The following is an 18,888-nucleotide window of genomic DNA, read 5'->3' on the forward strand; positions in this document are numbered from 1 at the left end:
GCCCATTCTTCTTACTCCTCTATGGCATTTTCGTACGCTTTCACCGCATCTTCAGGGCTCGTAAAGCGAGTACCTCGAATTATATATTTAGTACTTGGGAATAAATAAATCAGGTCACCTGCCATAGTCAAATATTCAGCAGTCCGTTTTGCGGAGTGCCATGCAATGTCGTGGTGAAGGAGAATCCTGGTTCGTGGGTACTGCTATATATGCTAAAGTTTTCTTTAATATACATTAAATTAAATTAAATAATCATTATATAAATACTGCGAGGAAATGATGACATGAAAAGTAGATCATAGGTACAACCTTAGGCCCAAATTACTTCCATTAGTTTTAATTCAAACTCTAATCTTACTCCTCGTTTCCACGGGCTCGGGAGGTATAAAAGCCGTGAAAAATCAATAATAGTCTTCTAAGAAATTTATTTACGTCCATCGTTACACAACTGAACGCTTTTTGTGACACTTTTTTCCGAGCAAGACCACTATGTGGAATCAGCAGTATCTTTCCGAACCAATTAAGTTAATTCAGGATAAGAGTGAACCAATTCCTGAAGGGCCAACAACGCACTTGTGAGCCTTTTGGTGTAAGTATTTATGGGCGGCGGTACCATTAAACATTAGATGAGCCTCCTGCTTTACCCTAATACAGTCCTAAAAAGCCCAAAAACGATCCCATTTTGAACATTGTTGCTACGCGTTTAATTATAAAATTATAGTTACATGACTAATACAAGCTACGCAGGAAAAACTGTTGTACTTGACATTGCTTGAATATTGATTGACAAATCCCAATTATTCATAATCGTTTCAAATATGTTACGGGGAACACGAATTGTTTTATTGTTTTGTGCAATGGTATTGGGTGAAAATGAAATTTTATTGACAAAGTGTTGTCCGAAAAACTTTCATATGAAAACTACTTGTGTTATAAATACTATTGGAAATAAAAATTTCTCGGATGTACCAGTTTACAGTATGAGCAATGACGGTGTGAAGTTTCAAGTTAAACAGAAATTTGACAATCTATTTCGTGTGGTTGCTAATGCGTCCATTACTCCTGGAAAAGAAATAATTAATGCTGATTTGTATTTTGTAAGTAATAACGCTTAATTTTAAAACCGAGATTTGATTTCCGATCAAAATCAAATGCAGGCAAACACACCCACTAAAATGGGTGTATATTGGTGCCCTTTTTGGGCTTAGTAAAGTAGTATTTAATAAATGAAATGAAACATATACAGGAATATTTGTCTTATTGTATGATAATAACCAAGATGGAGGTATATTTAATGCCGATTAACGCTTTTTAAAAATAAAGGCAGAAAACAAATATAAGCAAAAATGCTTACTATTGCCTGGAAAGTTAATTCAATTCAAAACAAATTTAAAGTAACAATTCGGGTTGTTATCCAAATTTGTGTAGAAACAGTTCGTCAAAAGTGATTACCAATACAACTATTAACCATTAGTTAATTATCTATAACTAGAAACAATTCAAGATCGCCGGTCGATATTTCTTTTCAGAATGGCTTCATATTTACGATCCATGAAATGAAAGAGCCATCGAGTTTTTGTCTAGACTATAAAGAAAATGGCAACTCTACTGGATTTGGCTTTTGGTTAATAAACGATGGAACACAAAATGAGCGGATGCAAGTAAATAATATAGAACAATCATACATAAATAGTAAGTATTTCGGCTTTAATCCATTTAAAAAACGACACAAAATAATCTAATAAAACTGCTAATTTGATGTGAGTTGGTGCGACATATTGTGCTACGTCTCTAATTTTAAATTACTTGAATTCTACCAGAATAAAAGTCTCGAGTAGCTTTTATATTTGTAAATCCATTTGCAAAACAAATCGAGAGCACCGTATTTCATTTGGATGATAATTTCAAACCGCATTCATTCGCTCGAACATCCTTAATTGTTGTTCCTTTCCTTCACGCTTTGTAATATTGCTGTATAAATTAGTTTTCCGGACAGTTAATGTCAAAATAAAATATTATAAACACAAAACACAAGTTTTAGGTTTTCTTTGCCTGACACACACCATTGACAAATGTGGTCCGAGACATATATGTGTATGTATAACAGTGTAGGCCTAGTAGACATAGACATCATGTCTTTGTCATTTAAGACTTGCCCGTACGGTGAAGGAATCGAAGGAAACCTGCCAGTTGCTTTAGCTTCCTTCGAGCAAGTCTTAAATGCCCAAATAGACATAAAGTCTTTTAGTCTACTAGGCCTACACTGTTATACAAAAACATATATACAATGTAAGTAGTGTAAATACAAGGCAAACCTCAATTTTAAATTCGTCGGTCAGATAAAAACTATTTACGTAACACAGTCATGTATCGTATAGCTTCAGATAATAACACAAATTAAATAAACACAAATATAATATAAGTAACATATAAAAAGCATATACTTTATTATTCCTCTTTTATATTGAATATATTATAATGATTACAATTTAATTTTTTTTTGTTTTGGTCGGTAAAGATTGTTAGGTAACTGGGTTTATGTTTTTGGCTTTTATAATAAGTAGCTGTATAATAAGCTAGAATAATCAATTAAATGAAAAAGTCAACAATTAAGTTGTTAATTTTTGTTTCAGTTACTGCATTATTGACATCTTGTGTGTTTCTCTCATTGACGATTCTGGTATATGCTCTTTTACCAAAATTACGAAATATGAAAGGCAAAATTATTTTATCATGTGTTATCAGTCTGCTTGGTGCTTTTCTAGCATTGGCTACCATAAAAATAGTGGATGTAAGTGGTAGTGCACAACCACCGAGCTTATGCTACATTTTGAGTAAGTAGTTGTTTGTTGTATGTTGCCATAATAAGTATATTAATAATAGGCTTATCCAATATTAGCTAAGAGTACTCAGCAAGGCGAGACGGTAATTTACTTCGGGCCACTACTTTTTTTTTATAGAACAGGGGGCAAACGGGCAGGAGGCTCACCTGATGTAAAGTGATACCGCCGCCCATGGACACTCTCAATGCCAGAAGGCTCGCGAGTGCATTGCCGGCCTTTTAAGAATTGGTCCTATATAAAGCATACATGGAGTACAGTTACGTTATAAGTATGTTGATACCTCGGCGTAACGTAGAGATGTGAGGTCTCTTTGCATCGTAAAAGGTCGGGCTAACTTATGGACCTTCTGGCAATGTCGGTGGCCATGAGGGACCTAACAATAGATGAGCTTCCTACCCCTGCCAATTCTCTTCTTAGGCGTTACCTAAGGGTCCACTCTCAGCCTTGTAAAGTATTGATTTTGTATCATGAGTTCATTGGCCACATTTCCTTTCCGATTAGTATTTTTATCAAATATTACACAGCCAGGAAGTACTGCGTAAAAGATGTACCACAGAGCCAAGCTTTTAAAATTAGTTTAAATTTTATTTTTGATTATTTTTATTTTGTTATGTTGGTAAAGAAAATTTTACCGTATATTTTACTAATAAACGATTCAACTATGTATTTCTATCGGCTTTTGAATGACACACAGAAGGAAGTTATAGCATGACTCGGCTTTAATTCCGTGATTAAAAAGTTGAGTTGGTTTTAATTGGTATATTCTGTATCCACGATTACCTTTATCTATTTTGCTTGACCCATGCTTTAGCATCGATTACATCGATCGATAAATACATTAAAAATACAAAAAAAAAACTTAATAAATAACACTTTACTTATTAAAATATGTTCTTTTTCAGTTTCGCTTTTTTATTTTTTCTTCCTGTCGAGTTTCTGTTGGATGAATGCTTTGTCTTTCATGATGTGGCGAGATTATCGGTAAGATATTAAATGTAATGTGTTATTTTTGTATTCCAATGTTTTAGAACATAATTGCTTTTGATTTATAACATAAAAATTTAACGCTAACTTGAGCTAATTTTGTACCAATTGTTGCTTCTGGGCATTTTTTGTTTTGTCGCGTCCGAGATCATAACAAAAATAATTTAAAGAACTTTTTTACCGAGTAGGATCGGCCTTGCATGCCTCCCAAACTGAAAAATATATTGCTTTGCCACTATACCACCAAAAAGCCACAAGGCGGTAGGTACTGAGTACGTAGTTTCTATAAGTATCCTTTTTTAGGCGCATGTTCGAACGAACACCGAGGATTGACAATCGAGAGATTGTAAATAGACGGTATAGGAAATATCTTGTCTATGCTTGGGGAGTGCCTTTGATTTTAACGATTCTACTAAACGTGTTAGATCAATCAGGACTAAAGCGTTTTTCGTGGTTCATGGTACCGAATATTGAAAAATATGGATGCTTTTTAGGGGGTAAGGCCAACATACAATTGCATACGATAAGTTTCTATAACATTCTTTTATTATTATATAGACTTGCATGTTCATGTACAGTACAAGTACAAAAGACAGATATTTACGAGTATTATTAGTGTCTCATTTATATTTTTTAGCAGCAACAACCCCAAAAAACGAACATAACAGATCGTCGATTTACTCTAATACGAAAACTAAATGCAAAAAAGATAAACGCCCAAACCCAATAACATATAAAAATACATTTTTGACCATCTGAGATAGACATCTTAATCAAAATGTTGATAAAGGTGTGCCAATAACCAATCGATGGATTGTAATAGCGATTATTGGGTTCGGACAAAAGAAATAAAGAACATGCCTGTGCATGACACAGCCTGTGAAACTTTAGCTTATAGAATAATAATAATAAATAGAGTATGAAAATAATTATTGATATTTTTACAGGATATGAAAGGCTAGTTTATCTCGATATGCTTTTGATGTTATTGTTAATAGGAAATTGGTATTTCTTTATAATAACGGCATATAATATATGGGCAACCTTCAAAGAAACTAAAATTCTAAACGAGTCTGCATTGTCTTTAAAAAAACTGTAAGTAACTATTTTGAAACGAAACAACTAATTTGGATTGGAAATTAAACTGAACATTCCCCATTTCTCCCAATCATATGTCCCTCATTCCTCGTATGCCCCATATGGGCCATGAACATTCCTGGATACGCTAAACTCGCTTTTTAACCCGTCAGAATATATTCGGTAAAATATTATTTTTTATTTTGCAGGCTATTGGTGTACGTAAAACTATCTATTCTGTTGGGAATTTCGTGGGTGCTAGAAATAATTGCGCACGTTTTTTCGCCTTCACGTATGCATCCATTTTGGATCATGGTTGATTTATACAACGGATTTATTGGCGTCGCCTTCTTTTTAGTGCTCGTATGCAAGAAAAAAACTTGGAATTCACTCAAGCGGCTAAGAGGGTATGTAGGACGTTATATTTATCGTGTCCATCGGAAGGAATAACGTCATTTATGTAATTGACTATATAATAATATATTTTTCTAACATAACTAAGAATATGTTATAATCAATCTCAGACAAAACGACGTCGATAAGCCGTTTGTCGATGACCAAAGATAGTAAAATTTCATCAGCAAATTTAACTACTAAATCTTTATAGGACTGAAATTTTATTGATATTTTTATAATTATTTTTGTTCCAGGCAACAAAAAGGCGATAATAAAACTAGTTTTTACTCGTCTTGAACTTAATCTTCAAGTATACAATATTTTACTCCATAAAAACGGAAAGAACGAAACGGAAGATCTTTTTTATACTATGGGCCTACCGGACATCTTAGTTAAAATTGTATTCATATCTATAATAATGTATGTAAATAGGATGTGGAAGAATAAAGGTTTATTATTATTAGAACGGGAGTTCAACAGGTCTTCAACATTGATTAACATTAATTTTTTTTTTACAAAGAAAATTTTAACAAAAAATACAGCAGCACTTTGAACTTCACTTTTTATCTTGTAATTTTGATTATCTTGTAAAACATTTATTTGAACAAATTGTACATATTATAGTAATTCTAATATACGTAATAACTAGCCTTAAAATTGAATAATTAAAATATATTATTAAAAGGCAACCTTTAGGCAAGGTTCCGAAGATACTGTGGCAGCGTTCCCCCTTTGAATAGATAGTCTAATTCTTTGTGCGAGATAGCTGCCAGCTCTTCGTTCTCCTGTGATGTCGACTAACCTTTTTGATACTTCCCTAAAAAGCCTTATAGCGCTAGGATCACACGGACCAAGGGTCTCGCCACCGAATGGGGCAAAATCATATTCAGAGCCTAGATCCCTGTATTTGCAGGCTTTAGCTTTTTCAGCCGCATCACGTGGCGTACCAGCCCTGTTGTTGTTCCAAGATGATGGGTAGGGGCCAGTGTGTCTAAACAGGTGGCAAACCTGGCCCATCTTCCATAGAATGAAACTCATACCGTCCTTTCTCGGGCCATTGTCTCGTGCAATTCCAGTCGGCTAAAGTAGACTTGGCACGTTGACGGTGGCAAGGGATATCGTTGGATAACGTTTGATATCGTTGAGTGCAGTATGTCTCGAGAAGCGGCCAGCATCTTTTTGGTATGATTGTCCGGGATGTCCTAATTTGTCGACATCACTGCCACAGGGACATTTATGAGCAGCGTATTTTTAGCAACACGTCAGGCTATTCGCTAGCTACATTAGTTGGCGCACTCGCAATAGTGGGATGGATTTTAGAAGTTGAAAAGTTTTAAGAAATACATTTCCTATGTGTTTTTGGTAGTGTGAATGTTGAGGCCTTGCAGGAGCCAAGCAGGAGCAAAAACATATGCATAAACCGGAGTACAATCACAAACAAAAGCAGAAGCACTAGCACAAGTATATGCAAAAGCACAGAGAAAACAGGAGAGTTCATTATTAAATTCTTCAATTGTTTCACTCGTATTTTTCCCCACCTCAAAGTTTACTTATATAAGTTTTTTGTTGGATTTTGTTTATTTCCATGCATTATATTTCATTTATTTGTTACTTATTCAATTTTATTTCATTAAAATCTTAATATATATATTTCTTGTGTGCGTGTGTATGTGACTGAACTCCTCCTAAACGACTGGACCAATTTTGATGAAATTTTTTGTGTGTGTTCGTGGAGATTCGAGAATGGTTTAGATTCACAATTTTGTCCGCTGGACAATGTTTTTTTTAATTAATTAGTAGTTGTTGATTTTGGAATGTTTTACATTGGATCCGACAGATGGCGCTACCATCGCACTGTCAAATTTTAAATAATATTCGAATTTTAATTTTAGTCTGTCCCGACAGTTAGCGCTGCGATCAAATTAAAAAAAAGTTTTGTTATCATTGTGTTATTGTAGACCATGTGCTGGATCGTTAGATATTGTCATAACATTTGAATAATAATTTTCATCAAAATGGTCCAGAATGTTTTAGCTTATTAAAAAAGTTTGAAATTTTCAAATTAAAGACGTATAGACAGGACAACGTCTGTCGGATCCGCTAGTATATTTATAAATTCTGAAAAATATTTTTTTTGATGCTGTCACTTTTTCGCTGTCACGTTTGTCACAAATTTTTTATGCAAAATTCTTTCACCATTCGAAAGCTTCATTATCCACGAGTAATATAGGCTATATTTAATTTTGAACAAAAATAGGATTCCGTAAGATATTAGGGTTTTTCGGACACAAGGTGTAAAAAATCAACCAAAAAATAAAAAAGGGGGTAGCATAGCAAAATGTTCCATGTTGGCATGTACTAAAAAGGTAGGCTAGGCATTAAGGAGAAACGAAGTTCGCGAAAGCAGCTAGTATTTCATAAAAGTACATCAGATTTAGATAATAACCATCACTGCTTCGATGATCTGTAGGTTACTAGTTAATAGGGTCTTCAAAAAATAATTAAATAAATCACTGGCCTTTTTAGGTCTCGGCCTTTGAACTTTGTATCTGTTAAATGATATTTTGTCAATCTAAAAGACAAGTAGGTGATCAGCGTCCTGTGCCTGACACTCGTCGTTGCTTTTTGGGTCTAAGGCAAGTTGACTTGTTTCCTCACGATGTTTTCACCGTTCCAGCGAATGTTCATTCACGCGAAAATATTTTCGCGTACTCTCAATAATAAGGAATAATTCAGCAGACTCTCCTTGTTACAATTTTATGTAATCATTATTGTATTTTAAAGTTTTTTTTAGTTTACGTCGTAGTAAATCATCAGTAGTGATGGACATTTTAGTATGTATCTCTGAACATTAATTTACTCTTTGGTCTGCCGTCGGTTGAGTCTGAATGATTATAACAGAAATGAATATATACGTTATTTACCAATTATTTCTCTATGACTAAATATATTTTTAATGTATGTAGCAGCCGAATATGCCGAATACCGAATATTAACGGAATATTCTTTGCACGCCTAATCAATAACAAAGCTTACCTCTTCCAAATAAAAATAATCGTCACATAAATGTCAAATCACTATATAATCTTTTTTCATTTGATAATAATGGTCACACATAAAAAATCATCTTAAATAAACAGTTACTATTATTCCTCATATTAATAGGCGCTTATGTATATAGAAGAAGTTATATTCTACAATATGCTAGATTTTTCGATAGGTGCAATCCTTGATTCCTCGTAAAGTTCTCCTTTGCAGATAAATTGCATTCATTTAAGTCGATTGGCGCACAGCGGGAGTATTCCGAGGCACAAACTTAGGACTAAAAATTACTTTTAATACATTATTGCTTTGCTAAGATACCTTCAAACGCACGCAGATAAAGGCGATTTTATACAGTTGTCTGTCATATTTTCCATATAGTAAGTATTATCAAAAATCCCAACGTATCCACCGCATACAATGTATTCATGCATAATCGGGTTACGCATGGCTGCCTGCAAACAGCCTTTAATATTCATTAAATTACATTAATTCATTACATAAATACTGCGAGGAAATGTTGACATGAAATGTTGATCATAGGTACAACCTTAGGTCCAAATTCCTTCCATTGGTTTTAATTCAAACTCTAATCTTACTCCTCGTTTCCATGGGATTGGGAGGTATAAAAGCCGTGAAAAATCAATAATAGTCTTCTAAGAAATTTATTTACGTCCTTCGTTTCACACCTGAACGCTTTTTATGACTTACCTAGGAGTAAATTATTCTTTTTCCTGGGATTCCCACATAGAATACGTGTGTAGAAAGACCCATTGCCAATACTAAAATGTTTATGTTTGAACTAGTGGATTCCATAATAGATCCGTTCTTGATTGCTATGGATTTACATTTATAACACACAGAAAAAATAGAATTACTGATTCACAAGATTTCTAAAATTACGTAAATAAAAAGACAAAGATAAGATGTAAAGGGAATACTCTAAACTACATATATAAAATATGTAAAATTTTACCGGCTAGCCTGAAACACAAATATCTTCTACTTGTAAACAATTATAGTAAACAGGAGCGTGCGAGTAAACTTGCACAAGGTCAATGTCCAAACGTAAATTTAAAACACCCATGGTACAAAATTACAATGCTGATAGAACAATGAAAGAACGAGTTCCATACTAACTCAATAGTTTATCCGAGAACGTAAGATGTGAGCCTAAAATTGCTAAACTTAAAAGTTTATTAAAAAAACAACTGTTAAATTCTTGTAACGTTTACGTAATTTATTTGTGTTAATGTAACCTTATTTAATAATTTATAAGCTATGTTTATATAAAGCGAGTTACCTGCAGTCAAACTGCGTATCTGCGTAAGTTTTGCAGAGTATGGTTGAATTGAAAGTGTATCTTTTTACGAATAAATATATACATACATACATAAGTTTTCCATTTTGAATATTGTAGTTAGACATTTAATTATAAAATCATAGTTACGTGACAAAAACAAGCTATGCAGGAAAAACCGTTTCGAGTGACGAATCCCAATTATTCATAATCGTTTCAAATATGTTACGGGGAACACGAATTGTTTTATTGTTTTGTGCAATGGTATTAGGTGAAAATGAAATTTTATTAACAAAGTGTTGTCCGGAAAACTTTCATATGAAAACTACTTGTGTTATAAATACTATTGGAAATAACAATTTCTCGGATGTACCAGTTTACGATATGAGAATTGACGATGTGAAGTTTCAAGTTGAACAGAAATTTGACAATATATTTCGTGTGGTTGCTAATGCGTCCATTACTCCTGGAAAAGAAATAACTAATGCTGATTTGTATCTTGTAAGTAATAACGCTTAATTTTAAAATCGAGATTTTCATTTCCGATCAAAATCATATGCAGGCAACGCACCCACTAAGATGGGTATATATAGGCTGCTCTTTTTGGGCTAGTAAAGTAGCATTTAGTAAATGAAATGAAACATAAACAAGAATGTCTTATTGTATCGATACCTCCTAAGTATAATGAGTCAACTGACATTTTAGTAATTTTACAGGAGAGCCATTTTAAGGCAAATCGTTTATATTTTTGTGAAATCAAACTAATTCAGAATAAATTTAATGTTTTTATAATAAAGACTGAAAGCTCTTCCTTTGGTATAACATGAGTTTGCTGATTTTTGTTCTTAAATGCTATTTTATGTACATGACTTAGTATACACGGGCGGGACTCAATAGTAAAATGGTTTAACTACCAGTTATATTCATGTACGTTGTACATCAAAATCTATAGTTTACACCAACATATTATGGAATATGATTATCATTTAATTATTATCATCTTACTTTTGGTTCGTTTCGGGGTTTTTTGTCTCACTTAATAATAAAATATAGAAATTACATCACTTGACTCATTATACTAGGAAAGTAATTAGCTATGTTAGAATTTTAAACCTCAACGTATACTGGACTAATATAATTAATCGAGGCTTTTTAATTACTAATTTTATTTCTAATACCTTACGAAATTAATAAAAGCTAGGAAGAAGTAGACTCATTAACAAAAACAACGCATTTTTAAGAATTATAATGTATTTTTAGTTATAACTATTTAATTTTTAACCTTTTTGTTAATATTATTTAGCCTTACTAAACGCTACAAGTTTAACAATGCAACTAAAACAAATTATCAATGTATCTGCTCCATTACAGTTTTTTGAAATCAAATTATTAAAAAAAACAAATGATACTCCTTAGGAATCACCAGTGTCTTACAAAGATCCATGAAGTGTTTGTACTTATTTTGGTAAATAGGAATGGGTCTGATAAGCCTAAGAAATATTATCTATGTTAAAATTCAACTCTCTTCGATTTGGTGTAGCTTTAGGTTTTTTTACACAATTTATCTACTTGTAAGCATCATCTTGGTAACTCGTTTTATAAAATATCCTAAATGGATTTTCTGCTTTAACAACTACTTCCGTGACTTTGTTTCAAGGCATTTTAGATCCATCATTAGTAGTTGTCCAGTTGTTTATAAGTCCTTACTTTGATTTAAAGTCTTTTATTAAATCCTGAGACACTTCAATAACTTTGTATGGTTTTTCGTCGGATATAGCAAATCTAAAAGCTGTATACCATTGATAAGGCGTATAAAGCATTTTATCTTTTGTCTGTCTTTCAATTAAAGCATGTATACTATCGCCTTCATTTTGAGTGTGACCCACTATTAGAAAGCGATGGCTAATATATATACAGAACTGCGAAGTAGCTAACAGATACATTAAGAAAACAATCCTATTTCTATATTGGCTTCCACGGTTGTCTGACCGAAACCGAAAAGATTACCTCTTTGACACCTTCACCCACCGTATCTTCTATAAACTTAAAAACACATATAGAAATATCATTTGCACATCTCTTTGCTTTCTGTTGATGCCATGAAAAACAATAACCTTGTCGAGATCCCAGACTGAATATCATGAGAAGATAAGTTTCCGTTTATAATAAAAAGTACTAACGTTCCCGTGAGGTACATTAAGACACTTTTGATGATCAAAAGCTGCTGTATCTTATGTTTTCTAGCTTCCTCTTTTTCTTTTAAATGCTCTTCATGCTTTTATTTATCTGTCTGGGTAACTTGCTTGTTATTTTCATAAATGTGACATTGTTCACAAACACCTTTTTTGGGTTTATGAAAACATATATTGATATTTGTATTAACTGATATATCTCGATACTGTCTCACGGTAGTCGCTTTAGAAGACTTCCCAAGTACATAGTTTTGCAAACCGATATTTTTGTAGTCTCAATATTATCTTCTTGACTGCTTGGAAGAAACTTATGAAAGGAGCATATTAACTTAAGTTGCATGCGCCCTGGCTGTCATTCATCGTATACTGAGCCAAAATAAACTTGTATCAATGCGTCCCTTCTCACGCCCCGCGAACACTGATACAATGTTATTTGGATCAGTATACAATGTATGATTATGAGTGACTAGATTTATGAGTAACAGATGTTGAAATTGATTTAGTATACGTGAAATTATCTCGGTAACTATAGTTCTTTTTAAAAAAAAATTTGCACTAACGTGAAGATCATGGTTAATTATGTACGTTTATATAAAAAAACCCAAATATCTAAATTTGTTAGTTGACTCAGGTTCTTACGTACTTAGGAGGTATCGGTATGATAAGAACAAACATGGAGGTATATATATATATATATATATATATATTTAATGCCAATTAACGCTTTTTAAAATAAAGGCAGAAAACAAACATCAGCAAAAAAAGGCTTACTATTGCCTGGAAAGTTTCAAACAATTTGGCTCGTTATCGAAATTAGTATAGCAACAGTTTGTCAAAAGTGATTACTAATACAACTATACATCATTAGTTTAATTATCTATAACTAGAAACAATTCAAGATCGCCGGTCGATATTTTTTTTCAGAATGGCTTCATATATAACTACGATGACTTCAAAGAGCCATCAAGCTTTTGTCTAGACTATAAAGAAAATGGCAACTCTACTGGAATTGGCTTTTGGTTAATAAATGATGGAACAGAAACTAAGACGAAGCTAGTAAATAATGTAGAAGAATCATACATAAATAGTAAGTATTTCAAAAAAAGAGTGCATGTACTTATGTACACGCGTTAGACTCGTTAGACGCGTTACACTTCTTTGGTGTATGGAAAAAAATAACTAAAATGCATGATTAACGATAAATATTAAAATTAATCAAAAGGATTTTATATAAATAAAAAAAATGTTAGTAATACTATCACCGTCGTATATGAAATTGATTTAAAAACACCAAAATAACTTCGCTACGTCTCTCAATAATTTTAAATTACTTGAATTCTACCAGAATAAAAGTATCGAGTGGGCTTTGATATTTGTTAATCCATTTGCAAAACAAATCGAGAGTATTTCATTTGGACGATAATTTCAAACCGCATTCATTTGCCCGAACATCCTTAATTGTTGTTCCTTTCCTTCGCGCTTTGTCATATTGCTGTATATATTCGTTTTCCGGACAGTTAATGTCAAAATACAATATTATAAACACACAACAGAAGTTTTAGGTTTTCTTTGCCTGATACACACTATTGACCTTATTGGGTACGAGACATGCCGGTTTCCTCACCTTCCTTCGATTCCTTCACCGTACGAGCAAGTCTTAAATGCCCACATAGACAGAAAGTCTATTAGTCTACTAGTCCTACACTGTTTTACAAATACATATATATATAATATAATAAGTCCCATTATTTCATACAATACAAGGCAAACCGCAATTTCAAATTCGTCGGTCTGATAAAAACTATTTACGTTACTCAGTCATGTATCGTATAGCTTCAGATAATAACACAAGTTACCAGCAAATATATATTTATCAGATAAAAACACTGTAATTCTTTATTAGACATTAGTTACTTTATTATTTCTCTTTTATTTTGAATATATTATAATAATTACAATTTAAATACTTTTTTTGTATTGGTCGGTAAACTGTAACTGAGTTTATGTTAATGTTTTTGGCTTTTATAATAAGTAGCTGTAGCAATAAGCTGACTAATAAGCAATTAAATAAATAAGTAAACATATAAGTTGTTAATTTTTGTTTCAGTTACTGCATTATTGACATCTTGTGTGTTTCTCTCATTGACGATTCTGGTATATGCTCTTTTACCAAAATTACGAAATATGAAAGGCAAAATCCTTTTATCATGTGTTATCAGTCTTTTCGGTGCTTTTCTAGCATTGGCTATCTTGAAAATAGTGAAATTACTTGGCGCTATACTACTACCGAGCTTATGTTATAGTTTAAGTAAGTAGTTGTTATAATTAAGTTAGTTAAGTATAAGAGTTCTCAGCAAAGCGGGACCGGTCTTTACTCCGGGCCTGCTCCGTAACTCCGGTTACGTAAAGATGTGGGGTTCTCTCTGAATAATGAACGATGAGCGAGAGATTCCCAGGAGGTCTGTAATCACTTACGGACCTTCTGGCAATCTCTCGTCATCGGTGACCATGGGGAGGGACCTAACAATAGAGGAGCTTCCTATCCGTATGCCTCTTGGAGGCTCATCTATAGAAAAAAATAACCTTTGTATCTGCCAATTCTGTTCTTAGGCGTTACCTAAGGTTGATTTTGTTCCATTAGTTTATTCGCCACTTACAAGAATATCATATAATCCTTTTCGATTAGTATTTTTTATCAAATATATCACATCCAGGAAAAGCTTCGTTAAAGATACATCAGACACCCAAACATTTTAAATTAGTTTGAATTTTCTTTTTAATTATTTTTATTTTGTTACGTTGGTAAAGAAAATTGTACTGTAAATTTGATTGTTATGTGTAATAATAAACGATTCAACTATGTATTTCTATCTGATTTTGAATGACACACAAAAGGAAGTTATAGCATGACTCGGCTTTAATTCCGTGATTATAAAGTTGAGTTGGTTTTAATTGGTATATTCAATGTATCCAGGATTACCTTTATCTGTTTTGCTTGACCCATGCTTTAGCATCGATTACATCGATCGATAAATACATTAAAAATACAAAAAAAAACTTAATAAATAACACTTTACTTATTAAAATATGTTCTTTTTCAGTTTCGCTTTTTTATTTTTTCTTCCTGTCGAGTTTCTGTTGGATGAATGCTTTGTCTTTCATGATGTGGCGAGATTATCGGTAAGATATTAAACGTAATGTGTTATTTTTGTATTCCAATGTTTTAGAACATAATTGCTTTTGATTATTATTTTTATTAACATAAAAATTTAACGCTAACTTGAGCCAATTTTGTACCAATTGTTGCTTCTGGGCATTTTTTGTTTTGTCGCGTCCGAGATCATAACAAAAATAATTTAAAGAACTTTTTTACCGAGTAGGATCGGCCTTGCATGCCTCCCAAACTGAAAAATATATTGCTTTGCCACTATACCACCAAAAAGCCATAAGGCGGTAGGTACTGAGTACGTAGTTTCTATAAGTATCCTTTTTTAGGCGCATGTTCGAACGAACACCGAGGATTGACAATCGAGAGATTGTAAATAGACGGTATAGGAAATATCTTGTCTATGCTTGGGGAGTGCCTTTGATTTTAACGATTCTACTAAACGTGTTAGATCAATCAGGACTAAAGCGTTATTCGTGGTTCATGCTACCGAATATTGAAAAATATGGATGCTTTTTAGGGGGTAAGGCCAACATACAATTGCATACGATAAGTTTCTATAACATTCTTTTATTATTATATAGACTTGCATGTTTATGTACAGTACAAGTACAAAAGACAGATATTTACGAGTATTATTAGTGTCTCATTTATATTTTTTAGCAGCAACAACCCCAAAAAACGAACATAACAGATCGTCGATTTACTCTAATACGAAAACTAAATGCAAAAAAGATAAACGCCCAAACCCAATAACATATAAAAATACATTTTTGACCATCTGAGATAGACATCTTAATCAAAATGTTGATAAAGGTGTGCCAATAACCAATCGATGGATTGTAATAGCGATTATTGGGTTCGGACAAAAGAAATAAAGAACATGCCTGTGCATGACACAGCCTGTGAAACTTTAGCTTATAGAATAATAATAATAAATAGAGTATGAAAATAATTATTGATATTTTTACAGGATATGAAAGGCTACTTTATCTCGATTTGCCTATGATGGTATTGTTAATAGGAAATTGGTATTTCTTTATAATAACGGCATATAATATATGGGCAACCTTCAAAGAAACTAAAATTCTAAACGAGTCTGCATTGTCCTTAAAAAAACTGTAAGTACCACTTAAAGAAGTAACAATTGTGAAACGAAACAACTAATTTGTATTAGAAATTAAACTGAACATTCCCCATTTGTCCCAATCATATGTCCCTCATATGCCCCATAAGGGACATGAACATTCCTGGATACGCTAAACTCGCTTTTTCATCCGTCAGTGTATATTCGGTAAAATATTATTTTTATTTTGCAGGCTATTGGTGTACGTAAGACTTTCTATTCTGTTGGGAATTTCGTGGGTGCTAGAAATAATTGCGCACGCTTTTCCGCCTTCACGTATGCATCCATTTTGGATCATGGTTGATTTATACAACGGATTTATTGGCCTCGCCTTCTTTCTCGTGCTCGTATGCAAGAAAAAAATATGGAATTCACTCAGGCGGCTAAAATGGTATGTAGGACGTTATATTTATCGTTTCCATAGGAAGGAATAACTATAATAAATAAGAAAGATAATATATTTTTCTAACATAACAAAGAATATGTAATCAATCTCAGACAAGACGACGTCGATAAGCCGTCTGTCGATGACCAAAGATAGTAAAAGTGCATCAACAAATTTAACTACTAAATCTTTAAAGGAGTGAAATTTTATTGATATTTTCATAATTATTTTTGTTACAGGCAACACAAAGGCGCTAATAAAACTAGTTATTGGTCTCGAACTTAATCTTCAAGATTACAATATCTTACTCCATAAAAATTACGGATGATTTTTTTTTATACTATGGGAGTTCAACAGGTTTTCAATGTGTTAGATGTACGTCGAAGTACGTACGTCGGCCCGCTCCTAAAGATATCGTGTAATTTCAGATGGATTAAAAAAAACATTGAATCACTATGCTGTTTGTTTTCTTCAAAGATTGGATTGTATTTTTTTCTAAATGGTGGAATTAAATATAGCCTATGATTGACAAACAAAAGTAATTTTGACTATATGATTATTTTTAGAAAAATCTTATCTTTAAAATATATTGTGTATGTTTTGAGTTTGTCTTTAAATGTGTATTCACGTATCGCACCTTGAAAACCAAACCGTCATTAAACGAAATCCACAGTTTTTGGGAATTCGCGTTTAAAGTTTTGTAAAAAAGTAAAGGCTCAGAAAACAATTTTAAAAGTAAATTATGGATTATTTTTTCTGCATTGGAGTTTAAGCATTAAACCTTCTTTTAATTTCTAGTAAAATTATATTCATAAACTGGGGTTTGTATAATAAAATCAAAGGTTTTTTTAAAAAAGACCCCCATAGTGTCACTATTCCGCTAAACATTTCGTTATAAGAGCATTAGTGTCATTTACAATTACCACAATTATAATGCTCGTTTGCCTAATTAGCAGCATTATTATAGAATTACAATGTTGTTTTTTATTCGTTACTGGATTATTATTATTATTAGTAAAAAAACTTTGTGTGAAAAAAATTTTATTTCCATAAAATCTACTAAGAACTTTACTGGTTACTAACTCAAAACTATTCTAAACAGTAAATTAAAAAGAAAAAACAGAAAATTATTCCGAATTGAGATTTCTGTCAATTCCAATAAAAATGCAGAAAATAAAAATATGCCACAATATAAAAGGTGTCTCCATTTAACACTTAACACTAAATATTTATTAAAGTACACTTAACTCTAATTATTAATTATTTTTAATCAATGGCAATATTCTGAGATCAATGAGATCTTTGTAATCAACTTAGGAACGTTAAATTGTTATTACGAGATCTTGGCAACAGGGACCTTCCCTGTTGCCAAGATCTTTTTATCGTTGCTTTTTATTTCTACTTATTACTACTACTAATAGATAGATTAATTTATAATATTGTTATAAAAAGAAGATGCGTAATATCTTGGAATGTGATTAGCCTGTACAAGAGATTTTAAATCAGCCTTTTTACGTGCAGTCAACTGAAGCTTTGAATTGTACAGCCTTTTTAACTGAGGGCGAGGACGAGAATTTGCCCTACGTATATTACGGGTTTTCTGTTGACAGAGATTTGTTTCTTTGTACTCCTTTTCCATATAGGAAGTTCTATAAAAAACTTTCACTTTATTTTCATTGTCTTTTTCTATTTTTATCGCTTTTAGATCGCCTATCTTCACTGCTTCTCCTTCTACATCTTTATTAAATTTGTACTCTACCAAGCTTTTGATGTCTAAAAATTCACTGTAGCTCATTTCATTCATATTAAACTTCTTCCCTTTTTTTTAGCCTCTCTTATAATTTGAACGTACTGGTCAGGCACATAAATAGGGCCTGATCGTAAAGCCTTTTTTACTTGCTTTTCGATGGTAGAATGCGCTGCGTCCCCTTCGTTTTGAGTATGGCCTTTGATGAGGAATTTATGAGTGATAGACTTAAGATTCTGCAGTTCGGATAGAGCATGAATATAAAGCGAGATGATAAACTGGTTTTTTTGTTGGCCACAGCAGTTATCGGAATAAAATATTACTTCAATGGGTTTAGAAGCAGCAGTGGATATATTGTATAAATATTTGTATACGCATGTCCCAATTTCACATGCTCCTCTATTCCCTTCCACCTCATTCCAAAAGAAACATTCTGTGTTGTCTGTTCCGAGTTCGCATATTGTAAAATTGTAACAGTTCAATTTTGATTTATAATAAAATACAAATACATCGCCTCTTGGTACAGGTAACACTGCTTGTAAATCATAGCATGCCACAATTTTTTCGGAATTGACACCCTTTTTGTCTTTAGCTTTCTCATTCCTACTCTCATCTTTTTCTTTTAAATGC

The 18,888-nt window shown here is 32.5% G+C and overlaps 1 protein-coding gene across 3 annotated transcripts; it reads left to right on the plus strand.

Annotated features, from left to right (window-relative positions):
• The first annotated feature begins 821 nt into the window (after positions 1-821).
• LOC111001880 (G-protein coupled receptor Mth2-like) lies at positions 822-17,010 on the plus strand. 3 transcript variants are annotated; one of them, XM_045628085.1, is made up of 8 exons: positions 822-1,097; positions 12,759-12,921; positions 13,942-14,142; positions 14,936-15,014; positions 15,330-15,523; positions 15,974-16,121; positions 16,320-16,517; positions 16,751-17,010. In XM_045628085.1, exons 1-8 carry the CDS (start codon positions 858-860, stop codon positions 16,794-16,796), a joined length of 1,269 nt encoding a protein of 422 aa, XP_045484041.1. In that variant the 5' UTR covers positions 822-857; the 3' UTR covers positions 16,797-17,010. The 3 variants fall into 3 exon arrangements, with proteins under 3 accessions (XP_045484041.1, XP_045484042.1, XP_045484040.1); XM_045628086.1 differs by lacking the exons at positions 12,759-12,921; positions 13,942-14,142; positions 14,936-15,014; ... (2 more) ...; positions 16,320-16,517; positions 16,751-17,010 and adding exons at positions 1,530-1,692; positions 2,634-2,834; positions 3,746-3,824; ... (2 more) ...; positions 5,114-5,311; positions 5,555-5,686; XM_045628084.1 differs by lacking the exon at positions 822-1,097 and adding an exon at positions 9,679-10,143.
• Positions 17,011-18,888: the final 1,878 nt, after the last annotated feature.

This window comes from Pieris rapae, chromosome 4 (genome assembly GCF_905147795.1).
Source record: "Pieris rapae chromosome 4, ilPieRapa1.1, whole genome shotgun sequence".
Classification (NCBI taxonomy): domain Eukaryota; kingdom Metazoa; phylum Arthropoda; class Insecta; order Lepidoptera; family Pieridae; genus Pieris; species Pieris rapae.